Consider the following 17,148-nt stretch of genomic DNA (forward strand, 5'->3'; position numbering starts at 1 on the left):
AGTGAGGGGCACCCGCAAAGGTCAGGGGGGTACACCCAGACTGTGATTTTCCCTTAGTCGGGGGGGGAGGGGTGGCCCTGGTGTGGGGGGAGGGGAGCTGCCTCCTCCCCCACCCCCCCGCCGCGCAATCTCCCGGCAGGATCGTGTCTCCGTCAGACGCGCAGGGGGAAGATCCAGGCGCGATCCGCGGCTCGCTCCGGCCCCCCGGCTGCGGCGCAGGATGGGGGAAGCGGCCGCCGAGCTGGGGGGGAAGCCGGGGCCGACGGGGCCGGAGGGATAAAAAAATAAATCACCCCCCCCACTTCGGAGCCAGCGTCCCGGCCGGCGCGGGGAGCAGCCGGTGGCGGATCGGGGGCTCCCTGCAGCCGGCGGGGGGGGGACACCCCAGGGTGCCGGGGGGGCCCGGCTGCTGGAGGCGGAGGGGGGATTAGCCCCTCCCCTCGCGGGCTTTTGCCCTTCCCCGTTTGGGGGCGGGGGCTGCAGTGGGGGGGGCAGGGGAGGGGGGACCATCCCGTCCCCCCCCCCGCACCGGGGCCATGTTCGTGTCGGTCTGGTACGCCAAGAAGATGGGCCGGCGCCTCCTCGACAACGTCCGGCGGGTCCAGAGACAGCGGGGCCGGGCCACGGTACCGGGGGGCGGCGGGGGGGCAGGCGGGGGGAGGGAGCTGGGGGGAGGGGGATGGGGGTGATGTGTGAGGGGGGAGGAGGACGGGGGTGATGTGTGAGGGGAGGGGGAGGGAGCTTGGGGGAGGAGGGACCCGGGGGTGATGTGTGAGGGGAGGGGGAGGGAGTTGGGGGGATGGGGGAGGGGGGACTGGGGAGGATGTGGGGGGAGGGGGGGACTGGGGTGACCAGGGGGAAGGAGGATACTGGGGGGACTGGGGGTAATGGGGGAGGGAATGGGAAATGAGGGGAGGGGAGATGGGGCAGAGCAAGGTGGGGGGCCGGGGGAATGGCGGATGTTGGGGGCTGGCTGCAGGCCCCGGGGGGGCAGGGAAGAGGGAGAGCTGGAGGGGGCAGGGACCTGGGGGGGGGGGCGAGGGGAGGAACTGGGGGGGTAAAGGGGGGTGAGGAAGAGACGGGACCGGATAAGATGGGCCGTGGGCACAGGAAGGGGGCATCGGGGAGAAGGTTGGGGGCTGGGGGGCTGTAAGGGGATGTAGGGGGGCGGGGAGGATTTTTGGGGGGCTGCAGTTCGGGAGTGAGGGGCACCGGCAGAGCTGGGGGGGGGGCAGGGGCTGCGGGTCGGGAGTGAGGGGCACCGGCAGGGCTGGGGGGGGGCAGGGGCTGCGGGTCGGAAGTGAGGGGCACCGGCAGAGCTGGTGGGGGGCAGGGGCTGCGGGTCGGGAGTGAGGGGCACCGGCAGGGCTGGGGGGGGCAGGGGCTGCGGGTCGGGAGTGAGGGGCACCGGCAGGGCTGGGGGGGGCAGGGGCTGCGGGTCGGGAGTGAGGAGCAATGAATGGAGCAGGGGCGGGGGCGTCAGTCATGATGTCATGCGGGATGAATCCCTGACGTCACCACCCCTGGCTATGAATGGGGCAGCGGGGGAGGGGCTCCAGATGTGTGCACCCCCCTGAATTAGAGGCGGGGGCTGGGCAAGATGTTTGGGGGGGAGCGGAGGGGCGGGGGCTCTGTCTCTGCTGCTGGGGGGATCTGGCCCCGGATGCCTGGGTTCATGGCCAGCCTGCCACAAGGGGAGCTGCCCTCCCTGCCCCCTAGCGGCCCCCCCCGCCCCTGCCCCACAGCGCCCCCTAGCGCCGCCCTGGGGCAGCCCTGCCTGCCGAGGGAGAGCGCCCCCTGCTGAACCCCCCATCCTCCTCCCTGCCCCACAGCGCCCCCTAGCGCCAGCCCCTGCCCCACTCCCTGCCCCACAGCGCCCCCTAGCGCCGCCCTGGGGCCAGCCCACTGCCAGGGGAGAGCGCCCCCTGCTGAGCCCCCCGCCCCGCTCTCTGCCCCACAGCGCCCCCTAGCACCCCCTGGGGCCAGTCCCGCCTGCCCAGAGTGCCCCCTGCTGAACCCCCCATCCTCCTCCCTGCCCCACAGCGCCTCCTGCTGAGCCCCCTGCCCCGCTCTCTGCCCCCCAGCGCCCCCTAGCGCCGCCCTGGGGCAGTGGGAACTGGTCTCTCATCCAAAACCTGAACGCAGCCCTGCAGCTCCCCCCACCGCAGCCCTAGATAGGTGCCCCTCCGGGACCCTCCAGCTGTCCCAATTAGCTGATTAAAGGCCCTTAATTGTGATTTGCTGCAGGAAGCGGCCCGGGAGGGAGAGAGGGAGAGGTGCTGAGATGTGCCCACCTCTGGGGCGAGGCGGCCGGTTACCCAGGGACCCCTCACCCGGTGCTGAAATGCAGCCACCTCTGGGGTGGGGCGGCCGGTTACCCGAGGACCCCTCACCCGGCACTGAGATGCGCCCACCTCTGGGGCGGGGCGGCCGGTTACCCAGGGACCCCTCACCCGGCACTGAGATGCAGACACCTCTGGGGCGGGGCGGCCGGTTACCCAGGGACCCCTCACCCGGCACTGAGATGCAGCCACCTCTGGGGTGGGGCAGCCAGTTACCCAGGGACCCCTCACTCTGCGCTGAGATGCAGCCACCTCTGGGTGGTGCTGAAATGTTGCTCTGGGTGTTTTCAGCTGCTCGGCCAGATGAAAGCCGGGCTCGGCTGGACTCAGAACAAGGCAGAGTCATTAGCGGCTCTGAATAATTGATAGGAAACCTCCGTTAGGCACATTTGAAATGTCCCTTCTCAGCCGGCACAGCCTCCCCCGCTGGGAGATACGGAGGGGAGTAGGGCCTACTGGTTAGGGGGCTGGGAGCCCGGACGCCTGGGTTCTGTGCTCGGTGCTGGGAGGGGAGTTGGGGCTGGTGGGTTAGAGCAGGGGGGCTTGGAGCCAGGACTCCTGGGTTCTCTCCCCGGCTCTGGGAGGGGAGTGGGGGCTGGTGGGTTAGAGCAGGGGGGCTGGGAGCCAGGACTCCTGGGTTCTCTCCTCGGCTCTGGGGGGTTCAGATCTCCCTGTACTGCAGTGATGCCCCCAGTTGCCACGACAACTGTCTCCCCCTGCAGTACTTGGTCCCAGTTCCCTGGCATCGCCATGGTTACCGTTGCCGAGGCTGAGGAAGCTGGGAGAGTTGCTAGGGAGCCAGCCAAGGAAGGAAGAACCCGGCCGGTTCCTCCTCCCGCATACCGGAGCCAAGATGCAGCCACCTCTGGGGTGGGGTGTTTCCCTTTACAGAGTTACGCTGCCCCCTCCAGCTCTGCTGGTGCCCCTCACTCCTGACCCGCAGCCCCTGCCCCCCAACAGCTCTGCCAGCCCCCCTTACTCCGGACCCGCAGCCCCCTGCCCACCCCAGCTCTGCCGGTGCCCCTCACTCCCGACCCGCAGCCCCGTGCCCACCCCAGCTCTGCCGGTGCCCCTCACTCCAGACCCGCAGCCCCTGCCCCTCCAGCTCTGCCGGTGCCCCTCACTCCCGACCCGCAGCCCCCTGCCCACCCCAGCTCTGCCGGTTCCCCTCACTCCCGACCCGCAGCCCCTGCCCCCCCAGCTCTGCCGGTGCCCCTCACTCCCGACCCGCAGCCCCTGCCCCCCCAGCTCTGCCGGTGCCCCTCACTCCCGACCCGCAGCCCCTGCCCCCCCAGCTCTGCCGGTGCCCCTCACTCTCGACCCGCAGCCCCCTGCCCCCCCACCTCTGCCGGTGCCCCTCACTACCAACCCGCAGCCCCCTGCCCCCCCAGCTCTGCTGGCACCCCTCACTACCAACCCGCAGCCCCCTGCTAGCCCAGCCCTGAGGACAAATGTGACACTGTTGTAGATTGAAGGGTCGCAGGTGTCGAGTTTGGGGGTTCACAGGGTGCTTTCGGGCTGTTGGTTTGGTGTGGGGATATTTTGGGGGTGCTACTGGTGTGTTGGTTCAGAGTGATGGTTTGGGGGATTCAGGTGAATATTTGGGCTGAGTTTTTTCGGGAGGATATTCGCAGGGGGGTCCCATGAATTTTGAGGGGTGCTGGTTCGGTGTCAGTTTTTGGGGTTCCCTCACTGTTTGGGGGGACAAAGCCTCAGGCACTTTCGAGGCTGCTGTATTGTTTGGGATTTGATATTTCCAAGGGTCTGAGGGAGCGCGATGGGTTGAATATTTGGGTGGTGTCTTTTGGGGTCAGGGTGCAGCCTCCCACTGTCAGTGGTCCCCCCTCCCCAGCCCTGCTGGTGCCCGGCTGCTTCTGGGACACAACATAAAGTCGGGGGGATCTTCCTCTTCTGTCCCAAAAGTCGCCAGGACTTGTCTGCCTGTTTTGGGGGGAGTGGGATCACTGGCTCACTGGGATCCCAAGGCCAAAAGGGGATGCCTGGCGGGTGGGATACTTGGCTCCGGTCTGGGGGTGTCTCAGCCCCGGGGGGGCAGGGGGCTGGTATCTTGGGGGGCTGGTGGCACCGTAGAGAAGCGGCTGAGATGCCTCCAGCTCACACTGGGGTCTCCTGCTTTCGCCTCCTTCTCTCCCGCAGGCGAATTCTCCGCCCGTCATCGTCAATACGGACACGCTGGAGGCGCCGGCCTATGTGAGTAGCCAAGTAGGGGGGTCCGGGGGGGTTTAGAGGGGTGGGGGGGAGCCTTGTTTCTGGGCTGGTGCAGCTTCCTCCCAGATGCACGTTCATCTCTGGGAACCGTCTCCCCTACCCCAAAGGCCCCCGCAAATCTTCCCCTCTCCCAAACGCCCCCCAGTTCCCCAAACTCACCCCTGATGTGTTCCCCCGGACCTTGCCCCCAAACTCCCCCAGTCTCCAACCTTCCCCCCAAACTCACCCCTGATGTGACCCCCAAAACTTGTCCCCAAACTCCCCCAGCCCCCAACCTTCCCCTCAAACTCACCCCTGATGTGACTCCCTCAAATCTTCCCCCAAACTCACCCCGATGTGTTCCCCTGGACCTTGCCCCCAAACTCCCCCAGTCTCCAACCTTCCCCCCAAACTCACCCCGATATGACCCCCCCAACTCTTCCCACCAAACTCCCCCAGTCCCCAACCTTCCCCGCAAACTCACCCCTGATGTGACTCCCTGAAATCTTCCCCCCAAACTCCCACAGTCCCCAACCTTCCCCTCAAACTCACCCCTGATGTGTTCCCCCGGACCTTGCCCCCAAACTCCCCCAGTCTCCAACCTTCCCCTCAAACTCACCCCTGATGTGACCCCCCCAAATCTTCCCCCAAACTCCCTCAGTCCCCAACCTTCCCCCCAAACTCATCCCTGATCTAACACCCCCAAACCTTCCCCCAAACTCACCCCTGATGTGACTCCCTCAAATCTTCCCCCAAACTCACCCCTGATGTGTTCCCCCGGACCTTGCCCCCAAACTCCCCCAGCCCCAAACCTTCCCCCCAAATTCACCCCTGATGTGACCCCCCCTAAAACTTCTCCCCAAACTCCCCCAGCCCCCAACCTTCCCCTCAAACTCACCCCTGATGTGACTCCCTCAAATCTTCCCCCAAACTCACCCCTGATGTGTTCCCCCGGACCTTCCCCCCAAACTCCCCCAGTCTGCAACCTTCCCCCCAAACTCACCCCTGATCTGACCCCCCCAAACTCCCCCAGCCCCCAACCTTCCCCAAACTCACCCCTGATCTGACCCCCCCAAAACAGTCCCCCCTAACTCCCCCAGCCTCTACCTTCCCCCCATACTCATCTCTGCCCCCCACATCAGTTTCTGTTTGATAGAGACCAGTCTATAGTTCTTACCCTGTTTCCCAGGTTGGGGGGGCACCATGGGCGGTGGGGTGGAAGATCCCCCCATGGGATTGCGAGGGTGAATGGGGGGGTCTTGTCTGATGCAGGCAAATAGATCTTGTGGGTTTTCTTTCTTTCTTTCTATTAACTCATCCCTTTATTCTTTGTCCTTCGTTCTGCCGTGCGGGGGCCCAATTCTCACCCCCCCCCTTTCTGTCTAGGTGAACGGGACGGAGGGGGAGATGGAGTACGAAGAAATCACGTTAGAACGGGTGAGACTCTGCGTTCCCGTCTCTTCTTGGGGGTGAATTTCAGCGTAACGCACCCCAGAAGCAGACGCCTCTGCGCCCCCCCTGCCCCAGCTCGGCCGGTGCCCCTCACTCCCAACCCGCAGCCCCTGCTAGCCCAGCCCTCCCCCCAGCCCTGCTGGTGCCCCTCACTCCCAACCCGCAGCCCCTGCTAGCCCAGCCCTGCCCCCCAGCTCTGCCGGTGCCCCTCACTCCCGACCCGCAGCCCCTGCTAGCCCAGCCCTCCTGCCAGCCCTGCCGGTGCCCCTCACTCCCGACCCGCAGCCCCTGCTAGCCTGGCCGTGCCCCCCTCACCCTGCTGGTGCCCCTCACTTCCAACCCGCAGCCCCTGGAGGCCGACTGACAGGTTTCGGGGGTGTCTCCTGCAGGGTAACTCCGGGCTGGGGTTCAGCATTGCCGGGGGGACGGACAACCCCCACATTGGGGACGACCCCAGCATCTTCATCACGAAAATCATCCCGGGGGGGGCAGCGGCTCAGGACGGCCGCCTCAGGTACCCGCGGGACTGGGGGAGGCGGAGTGCTGGGGGGCAGAGAAGGGGCTGGGGGCTGGGGAGGGGGGCTGGGGAGTGAGAGATTGTGCAAGAAATTGTGAGCCTGTGCGCTGGGGGTGTAAGGTTGTGAGCGCACGAGCCTGTGCCGTGAGTGAGTGTGCACTCGGCGATTGTGTGGCTGTGCACACTGGCTCGCGTGCTGCTGCTTTGCACGTGCCCAGCACTTACACAAACCCTCGGACGTGTGCAAAGACACGCCTCGGTGCTCCCACCGTGGCATATTGCATATACATCCATCGCCCCTTGCACGACCCCATTGCCTCGTGCCCAGAACGGCTGGCTGTCCACGTGCACAATCGTGCAGAATCACTCCTCGCACACGTGCGAACCAGTTTGCTAAACGTTCTTTGCATGTGCACCTAATGACTTTCACAATCACGTGTTGCACATTCACAGTTGCTCATTGTACTTGTGTGTGCACAGTTGCATGGGGCACAATCACATATCGCACCCTTGTTACAGACTTGTACAGTCACTCATGGCCTGCACACAATCGTTTATTGCAAACTGTCACCATCACTTGTTGCACGATCGCTCACCCTACACTCTTTGCACACTCCTTGCATGATTTGTCATGCTCACAACTGCTTGGTGCACTCAGCCAAGGCTCATTGCGTGTGCACAATCATTCATGGTGCATGCTCACAATTGCTCATTGTAAGTGCTCACAATCGCTCACTGCACAACCAGTCATTGCACGTTCATTACACAATCCCTGCTGGCACGTGTTCTCCCTCACTCGTTGCACAATTGCTCATTGCACACTGATTACCCCGTCACTCATGGCAAGTTCTCAGAATTGCTGGTTGCACAATCGTTCATTGCAGAGGCTCCCCCAATCCCTCTTTGCACAATTGTTCCCTGCACCAGCACCTGTTGCACACTTGTTACACTGTTGCTCATGGCACACACTCACACTTGCACAATCACTCCTTGGAGAAGTTCACAATCACTCACTATGCAATTGCTCGTCCCAACTGCCCGTGATCACAATAACTTTTTGTGCTAGTCCTCAGCACACAATCCCTCGTGGCATGTGCTCACAATCACTCTTTGCACAACTTCTCCTTGCACACATGCCTACTTGTTCCTTGCACAATTGCCCCATGCACAACTGCTGATTGCAGGCTCTCCTAGTTCGTTCCTTGCACAATCACTCTTGCAGATGCTCACAATCATTTGTTTCACAATCTACAATTGCCCAGTTGGTCGTTGCACTCTCATTGCACAACCGCTCATTGCAGAGGCTCACAACTGCTTGCTGCACGATTGTTTGCCACTTTTTGCACACTCATTCTCCAATTGCTCATGGCATACTCCTTGCACGGCCTCTTGTTTCTCTCCCATTGTGTTGTTGCTCATTGCACGCTCACTCTAGGCACGTGTGTCGCATGCTTGTGCGCAGCACCCTCTCACAATCGCCCCAGGCCACTTGGCCCCAGTTGGTGCCGGGCCCGCCCCCGGGAAACCCCCTGATGTGCCTCCTCCCTGTGTCCCTGCACCAGGGTGAACGACAGCATCCTGTTTGTGAACGACGTGGACGTGCGAGAGGTGACGCACAGCACGGCGGTGGAGGCGCTGAAGGAAGCCGGCTCCATCGTCCGCCTCTACGTCATGCGGCGTAAGGCCCTGGCCGAGAAGGTCATGGAGGTGAAGCTCATCAAGGGGCCCAAAGGTCAGAGACGCCCCCTGGATAGCCCCCCGGACTCCCCTCCCATGGCTTGGGATACCCTGGACAGCCCCCCAAGCTCCTTGGAAAGAGACCCCCCCATGACTGGGGATGTCCCTGTGCACCCCCCATTTTCCCTTGGAGAGACCCTGAGAACTTGGGGGTCACATCCACCCCCACAGCCCCCCTCCTGCTTCCATCCAATGGGGCCTCCTGAGAGAACACCCTAGATCCCCCCCAGATCCAGGGGCTCCATTGTCCACCTCCCTGCTCCCCCGCTAAGGAACCCCCGAAGAGAACCCCTCAGTACCCCCTGGTCCCCTCCCCACTGAGAGACACACACCTCCCACCAGGTAATCCCCGTACTGGAGAGAGCCCCTTGCACTCAGCACACCCCAAAGCCAGGGGTCCCCCTGAAACTCCCTCCACATCACCACTAGCCCCCCCATACAGTCTCTGCTCCCCCCGACAACCCCCTGCCCCCTTCTCCTAGGAGATCCCCCTCTCGAGGAGTCCCCTCTCTAGGGCAGAGGTCCCCCCCTTTCTCTCCCGGGATCCCCCCGACCCCCATCATCTCCCCATCCTCCCCAGAGGGGAAACCCCCCCGGATCTCCCCCCCATCCCTTTTTCTCTGACTCTCCCCAGATCTGCCTGCCCCCCTCCCCCTAAATCTCCCCCTCTGAATCTCTCTCCCCTCCCCACCCCCGCTCAGGTCTGGGGTTCAGCATCGCGGGGGGCGTCGGGAACCAGCACATCCCGGGGGACAACAGCATCTACGTCACCAAGATCATCGAGGGGGGGGCCGCCCACAAGGACGGGCGCCTCCAGATCGGGGACAAGATCCTGGCGGTGAGTCGTTCCCCCCCAGGGCCACACCCAGCCAGGCAGGGATTAACTGAGCCCCGGGGGGAGGGGCCTGAGTGGAGGGAGGGGCTTAGCAGGGTGGGAGGGGTTTAGTGGAGGGAGGGGGCTTAGTTGAAGGGGAGGAGCCTAAGTGAGGGGGAAAGCGGAGTGGGAGGGGCTTAGCAGAGTGGAGGGAATTTGGGAGGGGCTTAGTTGAGGGGGAGGGGCCTAAGTGAAGGGGAAAGCTGAGTGGGAGGGGCTTAGCAGAGTGGAGAAAATTTGGGAGGGGCTTAGTTGAGGGGGAGGGGCCTATGTCCCAGGAAAGCTGAGTGGGAGGGGCTTAGCAGAGTGGAGAAAATTTGGGAGGGGCTTAGTTAAGGGGGAGGGGCCTTTGTCCCAGGAAAGCTGAGTGGGAGGGGCTTAGCGGAGTGGAGAGAGTTAGAGGTGGGGTCTAATTGAGCAGAGAGGCTTGGCTGAGGGGGAGGAGCCTATGCAGGGGGGACGCTGAGTGGGAGGGGCTTACCGGACGGGTGAAGGGTGCTGAGCTGGGTCGGGGGTATCCCCAGGACAAGACTTTTCTGCAGGACTCCCTGCCGCTGGATATCGCCATGGGTCTGAGCTGGGGCAGGAGGCAGGTGGGATACTGGGGGGGAGATGGGCCCATGGGTCTGACCCTGGTTTGTCCCCGGTCCCCCTCCCGCCACTGCAGGTGAACAACGTCAGCCTGGAGGACGTGATGCACGAGGACGCCGTGGCCGCGCTGAAAAACACGTACGACGTCGTCTACCTGAAGGTGGCGAAACCCACCAACATGTACCTCAACGACTCCTACGCCCCACCCGACATCACCACCTGTGAGAACTGCCGGGGGGCAGGGAGTGGGGGGTTGTTAGGGGGCACTGGGGGGCAGCAAGCAGGGCGGGATCCCTGCCTGAACGGCCGCCCCACCCCAGAGGTGGCCGCATCTCAGCCGTTAACGCCACCCCTTGTCTCTCCCCTCTCCAGCGTACTCCCAGCATCTGGACAATGAAATCAGCCACCAGAGTTACCTGGGGACTGACTACCCACAAGCCATGACCCCCACCTCCCCCCGGCGCTACTCCCCCATCCCCAAGGAGATGATGGGGGAAGAGGACATACCCAGGTAAGCAAAGCCCCTCTCCCTCCCCTGGGGGCTGCCCCCTAGCGGGTCTGGGTGCCGAGGGGGTGACCAAATGTCCTGATTTCGGGGTCTTTTTCTTATATAGGCTCCTATTACCCCCCACCTCCGTCCCGATTTTTCACACTTGCTGTCTGGTCATCCTAGAGGGAGTTGACTGGCACCTGCCGCCCAGAGAGGATGGGGGCATGATTTGAGGGGCACAAATATCACCCCTTTTGTAGCCTGATAATGGAGTTCATCTGCCCGCGGTGCACACGGTTACCCATCTGAAGTGTAGGCGCCTGAGTGCAGGAGAAGACAGGTGTCCCCGTAACATACAGGCGTACATGTAACATACAGCCACATGCATGATATACTGGTGCACAGGCAATGGACAACCGCTCACCGTAATGTACAGGTGCAGAGGTAAAACCACACACCGTGACATACAGGCGCACAGGTAATGGACGGCCATACACCGTGACATACAGGCACACAGGTAATGGACAGCCACACACCGTGACTTACAGGCGCACAGGTACTGTACTGCCACACACCGTGACATACAGACACACAGGTAGTGTACCGCCAAACACCATGGCATACAGGTGCACAGGTAATGGACAGCCACACAACATGACATACAGGTGCGCAGGTACTGTACTGCCACACACCGTGACATACAGGCGCACAAGTAATGGACAGCCACACACTGACATACAGGTGCACAGGTTACATACAGTCATGCATGGTAACACACAGGCACACAGGTAATGTACAGCCACACACCGTAACCCACAGGCGCACAGGTAATGGACAGCCACACACTGTAACACGGAGATGCACAGGTAATGGACAGCTGTATACATAACACAGAGGTGCACAACTAATAGTCAGGCAGCCGTGTGACATTCAGGCACCCACATAACACACAGACACATTTCTGACATACAGTCAGCCACATAACGAACAGGCAACTCGGGAAGCTACAGGCGCTCAGATGCTGTCGAGGTATTTCTAGAATATACAGCCGCATCTGGAATATACAGTTACACATGTAACACACAGCCACACGTGTGGCCTACAGGTTGCCATGTAATGTTCAGGTGCCCACGGGATGTACAGGCGTTCAAATAGGGGTGCGTGTCAGTGTATACGTGATCACATCCTGTAACCGGTGCTACAAGCACACAGATAAGATACAGGCACCCTGCCGGTCCACGCGACCCTTACAGGCGCACGGGCGCATCCACAAGGTTCAGGTGGACACCTTGCATACAGGCAAACAGAGGGGTACCGGCAAATGCGCACAGGCGCCTGTGAAAGTACAGGTGCACGAAGCAAACACACACGCACACACATGAAGTTGCAGCCACGTACGGCCGCACACGTATGCTACCGTCGCCCACGAGCCATACAGCCACCCACTGTAACCTATGGGGGTCATTACAGTCAGACCTCACACACCCCATCGTTCCTGCGTCCCCTGCTGTGGATTCTGGGTGTTGGGGTGTTGTTGGACTTCGTCGGTGACTGTCCCCCTTCGCTGGGGGGGTTCCTGACCTCTCTACCCCCATCCCACCTGCCCAGGGAACCCCGCCGGATCATCATCCACCGCGGCTCGACGGGCCTGGGATTCAACATTGTCGGGGGTGAGGATGGCGAAGGAATCTTCATCTCCTTCATCCTGGCAGGGGGGCCGGCTGACCTGAGTGGGGAGCTGCGGAAAGGGGACCAGATCCTCTCGGTAAGAACCCACCCCCCAGAAGCAGTCAGTCCCCCCCTGGGGCCGGGTGGGAGCTGGTGTCCCCTAGAGGGGACAGGCCCCTGCCCCATTCCCCGCCCCTCTGATGTGGCTTCTCTCTCCCCTTAGGTGAACGGGGTGGATCTCAGGAACGCAACCCATGAGCAGGCTGCCATCGCTCTGAAAAACGCTGGGCAGACGGTGACGATCATCGCACAGTATAAACCTGACGGTGAGTCTGGGTGGGGGTGAGGGTGGGGCTGGAGGCATGTCCCACCTCTGGGTGGTGTGGAGGGAGGGATGGGATTTGGGTGAGTGGATGGATCTGGGGTTGGTTGGGTGGGTGGATGGGGTTGGGTGGATGGAGAGATGAAGTGATGGAGGATGGGTGGATGGACAGACAAAGGGATGAAATGATGGATGATGGATGGATGGATAGATGGGGTGTTGGGTGGGTGGATGGGGTTGGAGAGAGATGGATGGGGTTGGGTGGATGGAGGGATGGAGTGATGGAGGATGGGTGGATGGATAGATGAGGTGTTGGGAGGATGGATGGAGGAGGATGGACGGAGGGGTGGGGTTGAAGGTGAGTGGATGGATGGATAGATGGGGTGTTGGGTGGGTGGATGGAGGAGGATGGACGGAGGGGTGGGGTTGAAGGTGAGTGGATGGATGGATAGATGGGGTGTTGGGTGGGTGGATGGATGGCCGGAGGGGTGGGGTTGAAGGTGAGTGGATGGATGGATAGATGGGGTGTTGGGTGGGTGGATGGAGGAGGATGGACGGAGGGGTGGGGTTGAAGGTGAGTGGATGGATGGATAGATGGGGTGTTGGGTGGATGGAGGAGGATGGACGGAGGGGTGGGGTTGAAGGTGAGTGGATGGATGGATAGATGGGGTGTTGGGTGGGTGGATGGATGGCCGGAGGGGTGGGGTTGAAGGTGAGTGGATGGATGGATAGATGGGGTGTTGGGTGGGTGGATGGAGGAGGATGGACGGAGGGGTGGGGTTGAAGGTGAGTGGATGGATGGATAGATGGGGTGTTGGGTGGGTGGATGGAGGAGGATGGACGGAGGGGTGCGGATGAAGGTTGGGTGGATGGATGGATAGATGGGGTGTTGAGTGGATGGAGGGATGGGGTGGGTGCAATGGATGGAGGGATGAAGTGATGGAGGATGAGTGGGTGAATGGATAGATAAGTGGGGTGTTGGGTGGATGGACAGATGGAGGGATGAAGTGATGGATGATGGGTGGATGGATAGATGGGGCGTTGGGTGGGTGGGTGGATGGATGGAGGGATGAAGTGATGGATGATGGGTGGATGGATAGATGGGGCGTTGGGTGGGTGGATGGAGGAGGATGGACGGAGGGGTGGGGTTGAAGGTGAGTGGATGGATGGATAGATGGGGTGTTGGGTGGGTGGATGGATGGACGGAGGGGTGGGGTTGAAGGTGAGTGGATGGATGGATAGATGGGGTGTTGGGTGGGTGGATGGTTGGACGGAGGGGAGGGGTTGAAGGTGAGTGGATGGATGGATAGATGGGGTGTAGGGTGGGTGGATGGAGGAGGATGGACGGAGGGGTGGGGATGAAGGTTGGGTGGATGGATGGATAGATGGGGTGTTGGGTGGGTGGATGGATGGACGGAGGGGTGGGCTTGAAGGTGAGTGGATGGATGGATAGATGGGGTGTTGGGTGGGTGGATGGATGGACGGAGGGGTGGGGTTGAAGGTGAGTGGATGGATGGATAGATGGGGTGTTGGGTGGGTGGATGGAGGAGGATGGACGGAGGGGTGGGGATGAAGGTTGGGTGGATGGATGGATAGATTGGGTGTTGAGTGGATGGAGGGATGGGGTGGGTGCAATGGATGGAGGGATGAAGTGATGGAGGATGAGTGGGTGAATGGATAGATAAGTGGGGTGTTGGGTGGATGGACGGGTGGAGGGATGAAGTGATGGATGATGGGTGGATGGATAGATGGGGCGTTGGGTGGGTGGATGGATGGAGGGATGAAGTGATGGATGATGGGCGGATGGATAGATGGGGTGTTGGGTGGGTGGATGGAGGAGGATGGACGGAGGGGTGGGGTTGAAGGTGAGTGGATGGATGGATAGATGGGGTGTTGGGTGGGTGGATGGAGGAGGATGGACGGAGGGGTGGGGTTGAAGGTGAGTGGATGGATGGATAGATGGGGTGTTGGGTGGGTGGATGGAGGAGGATGGACGAAGGGGTGGGGTTGAAGGTGAGTGGATGGATGGATAGATGGGGTGTTGGGTGGGTGGATGGATGGATGGAGGGGTGGGGTTGGATGGAGGGATGAAGTGATGGAGGATGAGTGGGTGAATGGATAGATAAGTGCGGTGTTGGGTGGGTGGATGGATGGAGGGATGCAGTGATGGATGATGGGTGGATGGATAGATGGGGCATTGGGTGGGTGGATGGAGGAGGATGGACGGAGGGGTGGGGATGAAGGTTGGGTGGATGGATGGATAGATGGGGTGTTGGGTGGATGGAGGGATGGGGTAGGTGCAATGGATGGAGGGATGAAGTGATGGAGGATGAGTGGGTGAATGGATAGATAAGTGGGGTGTTGGGTGGATGGACGGATGGAGGGATGAAGTGATGGATGATGGGTGGATGGATAGATGGGGCGTTGGGTGGGTGGATGGATGGAGGGATGAAGTGATGGATGATGGGTGGATGGATAGATGGGGTGTTGGGTGGGTGGATGGATGGACGGAGGGGTGGGGTTGAAGGTGAGTGGATGGATGGATAGATGGGGTGTTGGGTGGGTGGATGGATGGACGGAGGGGTGGGGTTGGATGGAGGGATGAAGTGATGGAGGATGAGTGGGTGAATGGATAGATAAGTGCGGTGTTGGGTGGGTGGATGGATGGATAGATGGGGTGTTGAGTGGATGGAGGGATGGGGTGGGTGCAATGGATGGAGGGATGAAGTGATGGAGGATGAGTGGGTGAATGGATAGATAAGTGGGGTGTTGGGTGGATGGACGGATGGAGGGATGAAGTGATGGATGATGGGCGGATGGATATGGGGTGTTGGGTGGGTGGATGGATGGAGGGATGAAGTGATGGATGATGGGTAGATGGATAGATGGGGCGTTGGGTGGGTGGATGGATGGAGGGATGAAGTAATGGATGATGGGTAGATGGATAGATGGGGTGTTGGGTGGGTGGATGGATGGAGGGATGGGGATGGAGGTTGGGGGGATGGAAGGTTGGGGGGCAGATGGGAGGACAGAGGGATGGGGGGTGTGCGGGAGGATGGAGGGATGGGTGAGGGCTGGAGGACGGAGGGATAGGAGGCAGGCGGGAGGACCGGCGGGTTGTACCGAAAGCAGGCGTCTCGCTGGCCAGGTAGATTTGGGGGACCATGAGGGGTGGAGAAGGGGGGCAGCCCAAGGCATCACCTGGCCCTCAACCCCCACATTCCTCCTCCCCCCCCAGAGTACAGCCGCTTCGAGGCCAAAATCCACGACCTGCGGGAGCAGCTGATGAACAGCAGCCTGGGCTCCGGGACGGCGTCGCTCCGCAGCAATCCCAAGCGAGGCTTTTATATCCGGTGAGAGCCCCCCCCAACCCTCCCACGGACCCCCAGGAGCCTCCCCAGCCCCTTGAGATCCTCCACTCCACCACACGCCTCCATGGACCCCACTGGCCCTCCACTGGCCCCCCCACCCCCCTGAAACCTCCCATCCCCCTACAGAGCCCCAAGACCCTCCCAACCCCTCACTGACCCCCACAAGCCCCACACACACACTGACCCCCAACTGTCCCCACATACACGACTCCCCCCCCGACCTGCCTGTTGACCACCCCACTGACTCTGCCCCTCATACGCATGAAGCCGGGCGCCCTGATATCCCAGTGCTCCACAGAAGGGGAGTGTAGTCTCCTCCGCTGGATTAGAACATGGGGGGAGCAGGGAGCCAGGACTCCTGGGTTCTCTCTCCGGCTCTGGGAGAGGAGTGGGGGCTGGTGGGTTAGAGCAGGGGGGGCTGGGAGCCAGGACTCCTGGGTTCTCTCCCCGGCTCTGGGAGGGGAGTGGGGACTGGTGGTTAGAGCAGGGGGGGCTGGGAGCCAGGACTCCTGGGTTCTCTGACCCCCGGCCCCGCCCCTCCAGGGCGCTGTTCGACTACGACAAGACGAAGGACTGCGGGTTCCTGAGCCAGGCGCTGAGTTTCCGCTTCGGGGACGTGCTGCACGTGGTGGACGCCTCGGACGACGAGTGGTGGCAGGCGCGGCGGGTCCACCCTGACGGGGAGGGGGACGAGATCGGCTTTGTGCCCAGCAAGAGACGGTACCGGGGGGGGGCAGAGGGGCATGGGGGGAAGGGAGGGACTTGGTGGGAGAAAGTGTTAGGCTGAAGTGGCTGTGGGGGGACGTGGGGCTCGGGGTGGGATGGGGCTGCAGGACATTGGGAGGGGCCTTGGGGGGAGGGCTTAGGGGTGGGGCTATGGGAAGGGGGCGGGGCTATTGAGCAATGGGCGGGGCCAGAGGGGGAGAGGCTGTGAGGAGGGTTTGGGGGTGGGGCTTTGGGAAGGGGGCGGGGCTATTGAGCAATGGGCGGGGCCACCGGGGAGCAGTTGAGGGAGAGGGGCGGGACTTCAGGGCAGGGGGAGGGGCCACGGGGAGAGGTTGTGGGGAGGGAGGGATGGGGCTTTGGGAAGGGAGCGGGGCTACTGAGGAGTGGGGCAGGGTCCACAGGGGGCGGGGCTATGGGGCAGGGGGCGGGGCTGTCTCTGAGCTTTGGTCTCCCTGCAGGGTGGAGCGCCGGGAGTGGACGCGGTTAAAGGCCAAGGTGGGTGACTGACCCGCCCCCCCGACACAGGCCCCCAGCCCCACCCCAGGGGCAGAGGGGTTGGGTGAGGCTGAGTGTGTGTTTCGTCGGGCCTCTCTTGGCCACGCCCAGACCCCCAGGGGCGCTTCCTCCCCGTGCCGTCCCACGAGCGCGTGCACCGTGCGTGCGAGCATGCGCACAACTGCCTTTGCACACCCCTGTGCCGACCCTGTGTCATGCCCCTCCCCCAGCCGCGCCCCAATTCGAGGCCATTAACCCCTTCCTCACCTTCCCAGCGTGGCGGGGGCCAATCACGGAGTCAGTCCACAAAGGGGGGGGAGGCTGCTCCCACCTGACCCCCAGCGGGAGCTGTGGG

General features: G+C 62.3%; 1 protein-coding gene and 1 long non-coding RNA gene across 7 annotated transcripts in view; one reads left to right on the forward strand and one right to left on the reverse strand.

Moving 5' to 3' along the window:
* Window positions 1–2,574, reverse strand: part of LOC127039635 (uncharacterized) — a 43,081-nt gene extending 40,507 nt beyond the window's left edge. The window contains exon 1 of the long non-coding RNA XR_007771246.1: window positions 2,415–2,574. This is a non-coding gene — a long non-coding RNA (uncharacterized LOC127039635). The remainder of the gene's footprint in view (window positions 1–2,414) is intronic.
* DLG4 (discs large MAGUK scaffold protein 4) overlaps window positions 1–17,148 on the forward strand; it is an 86,356-nt gene that overhangs the window by 57,888 nt on the left and 11,320 nt on the right. For 5 of the 6 annotated variants that reach the window (XM_050933267.1, XM_050933269.1, XM_050933266.1 and 2 more), the window contains exons 3-14: window positions 4,500–4,553; window positions 5,937–5,987; window positions 6,392–6,516; window positions 8,082–8,251; window positions 8,958–9,094; window positions 9,798–9,942; window positions 10,094–10,232; window positions 11,820–11,976; window positions 12,103–12,205; window positions 15,440–15,554; window positions 16,116–16,292; window positions 16,757–16,793. In XM_050933267.1, the coding sequence (XP_050789224.1) occupies window positions 4,500–4,553; window positions 5,937–5,987; window positions 6,392–6,516; window positions 8,082–8,251; window positions 8,958–9,094; window positions 9,798–9,942; window positions 10,094–10,232; window positions 11,820–11,976; window positions 12,103–12,205; window positions 15,440–15,554; window positions 16,116–16,292; window positions 16,757–16,793 (1,410 nt within the window). Of the gene's footprint in view, window positions 1–523; window positions 627–4,499; window positions 4,554–5,936; window positions 5,988–6,391; window positions 6,517–8,081; window positions 8,252–8,957; window positions 9,095–9,797; window positions 9,943–10,093; window positions 10,233–11,819; window positions 11,977–12,102; window positions 12,206–15,439; window positions 15,555–16,115; window positions 16,293–16,756; window positions 16,794–17,148 lie in introns of those variants that run through there. The other variant, XM_050933270.1, reaches the window with a different exon arrangement.

This window comes from Gopherus flavomarginatus, chromosome 23, assembly GCF_025201925.1.
Source record: "Gopherus flavomarginatus isolate rGopFla2 chromosome 23, rGopFla2.mat.asm, whole genome shotgun sequence".
Classification (NCBI taxonomy): domain Eukaryota; kingdom Metazoa; phylum Chordata; order Testudines; family Testudinidae; genus Gopherus; species Gopherus flavomarginatus.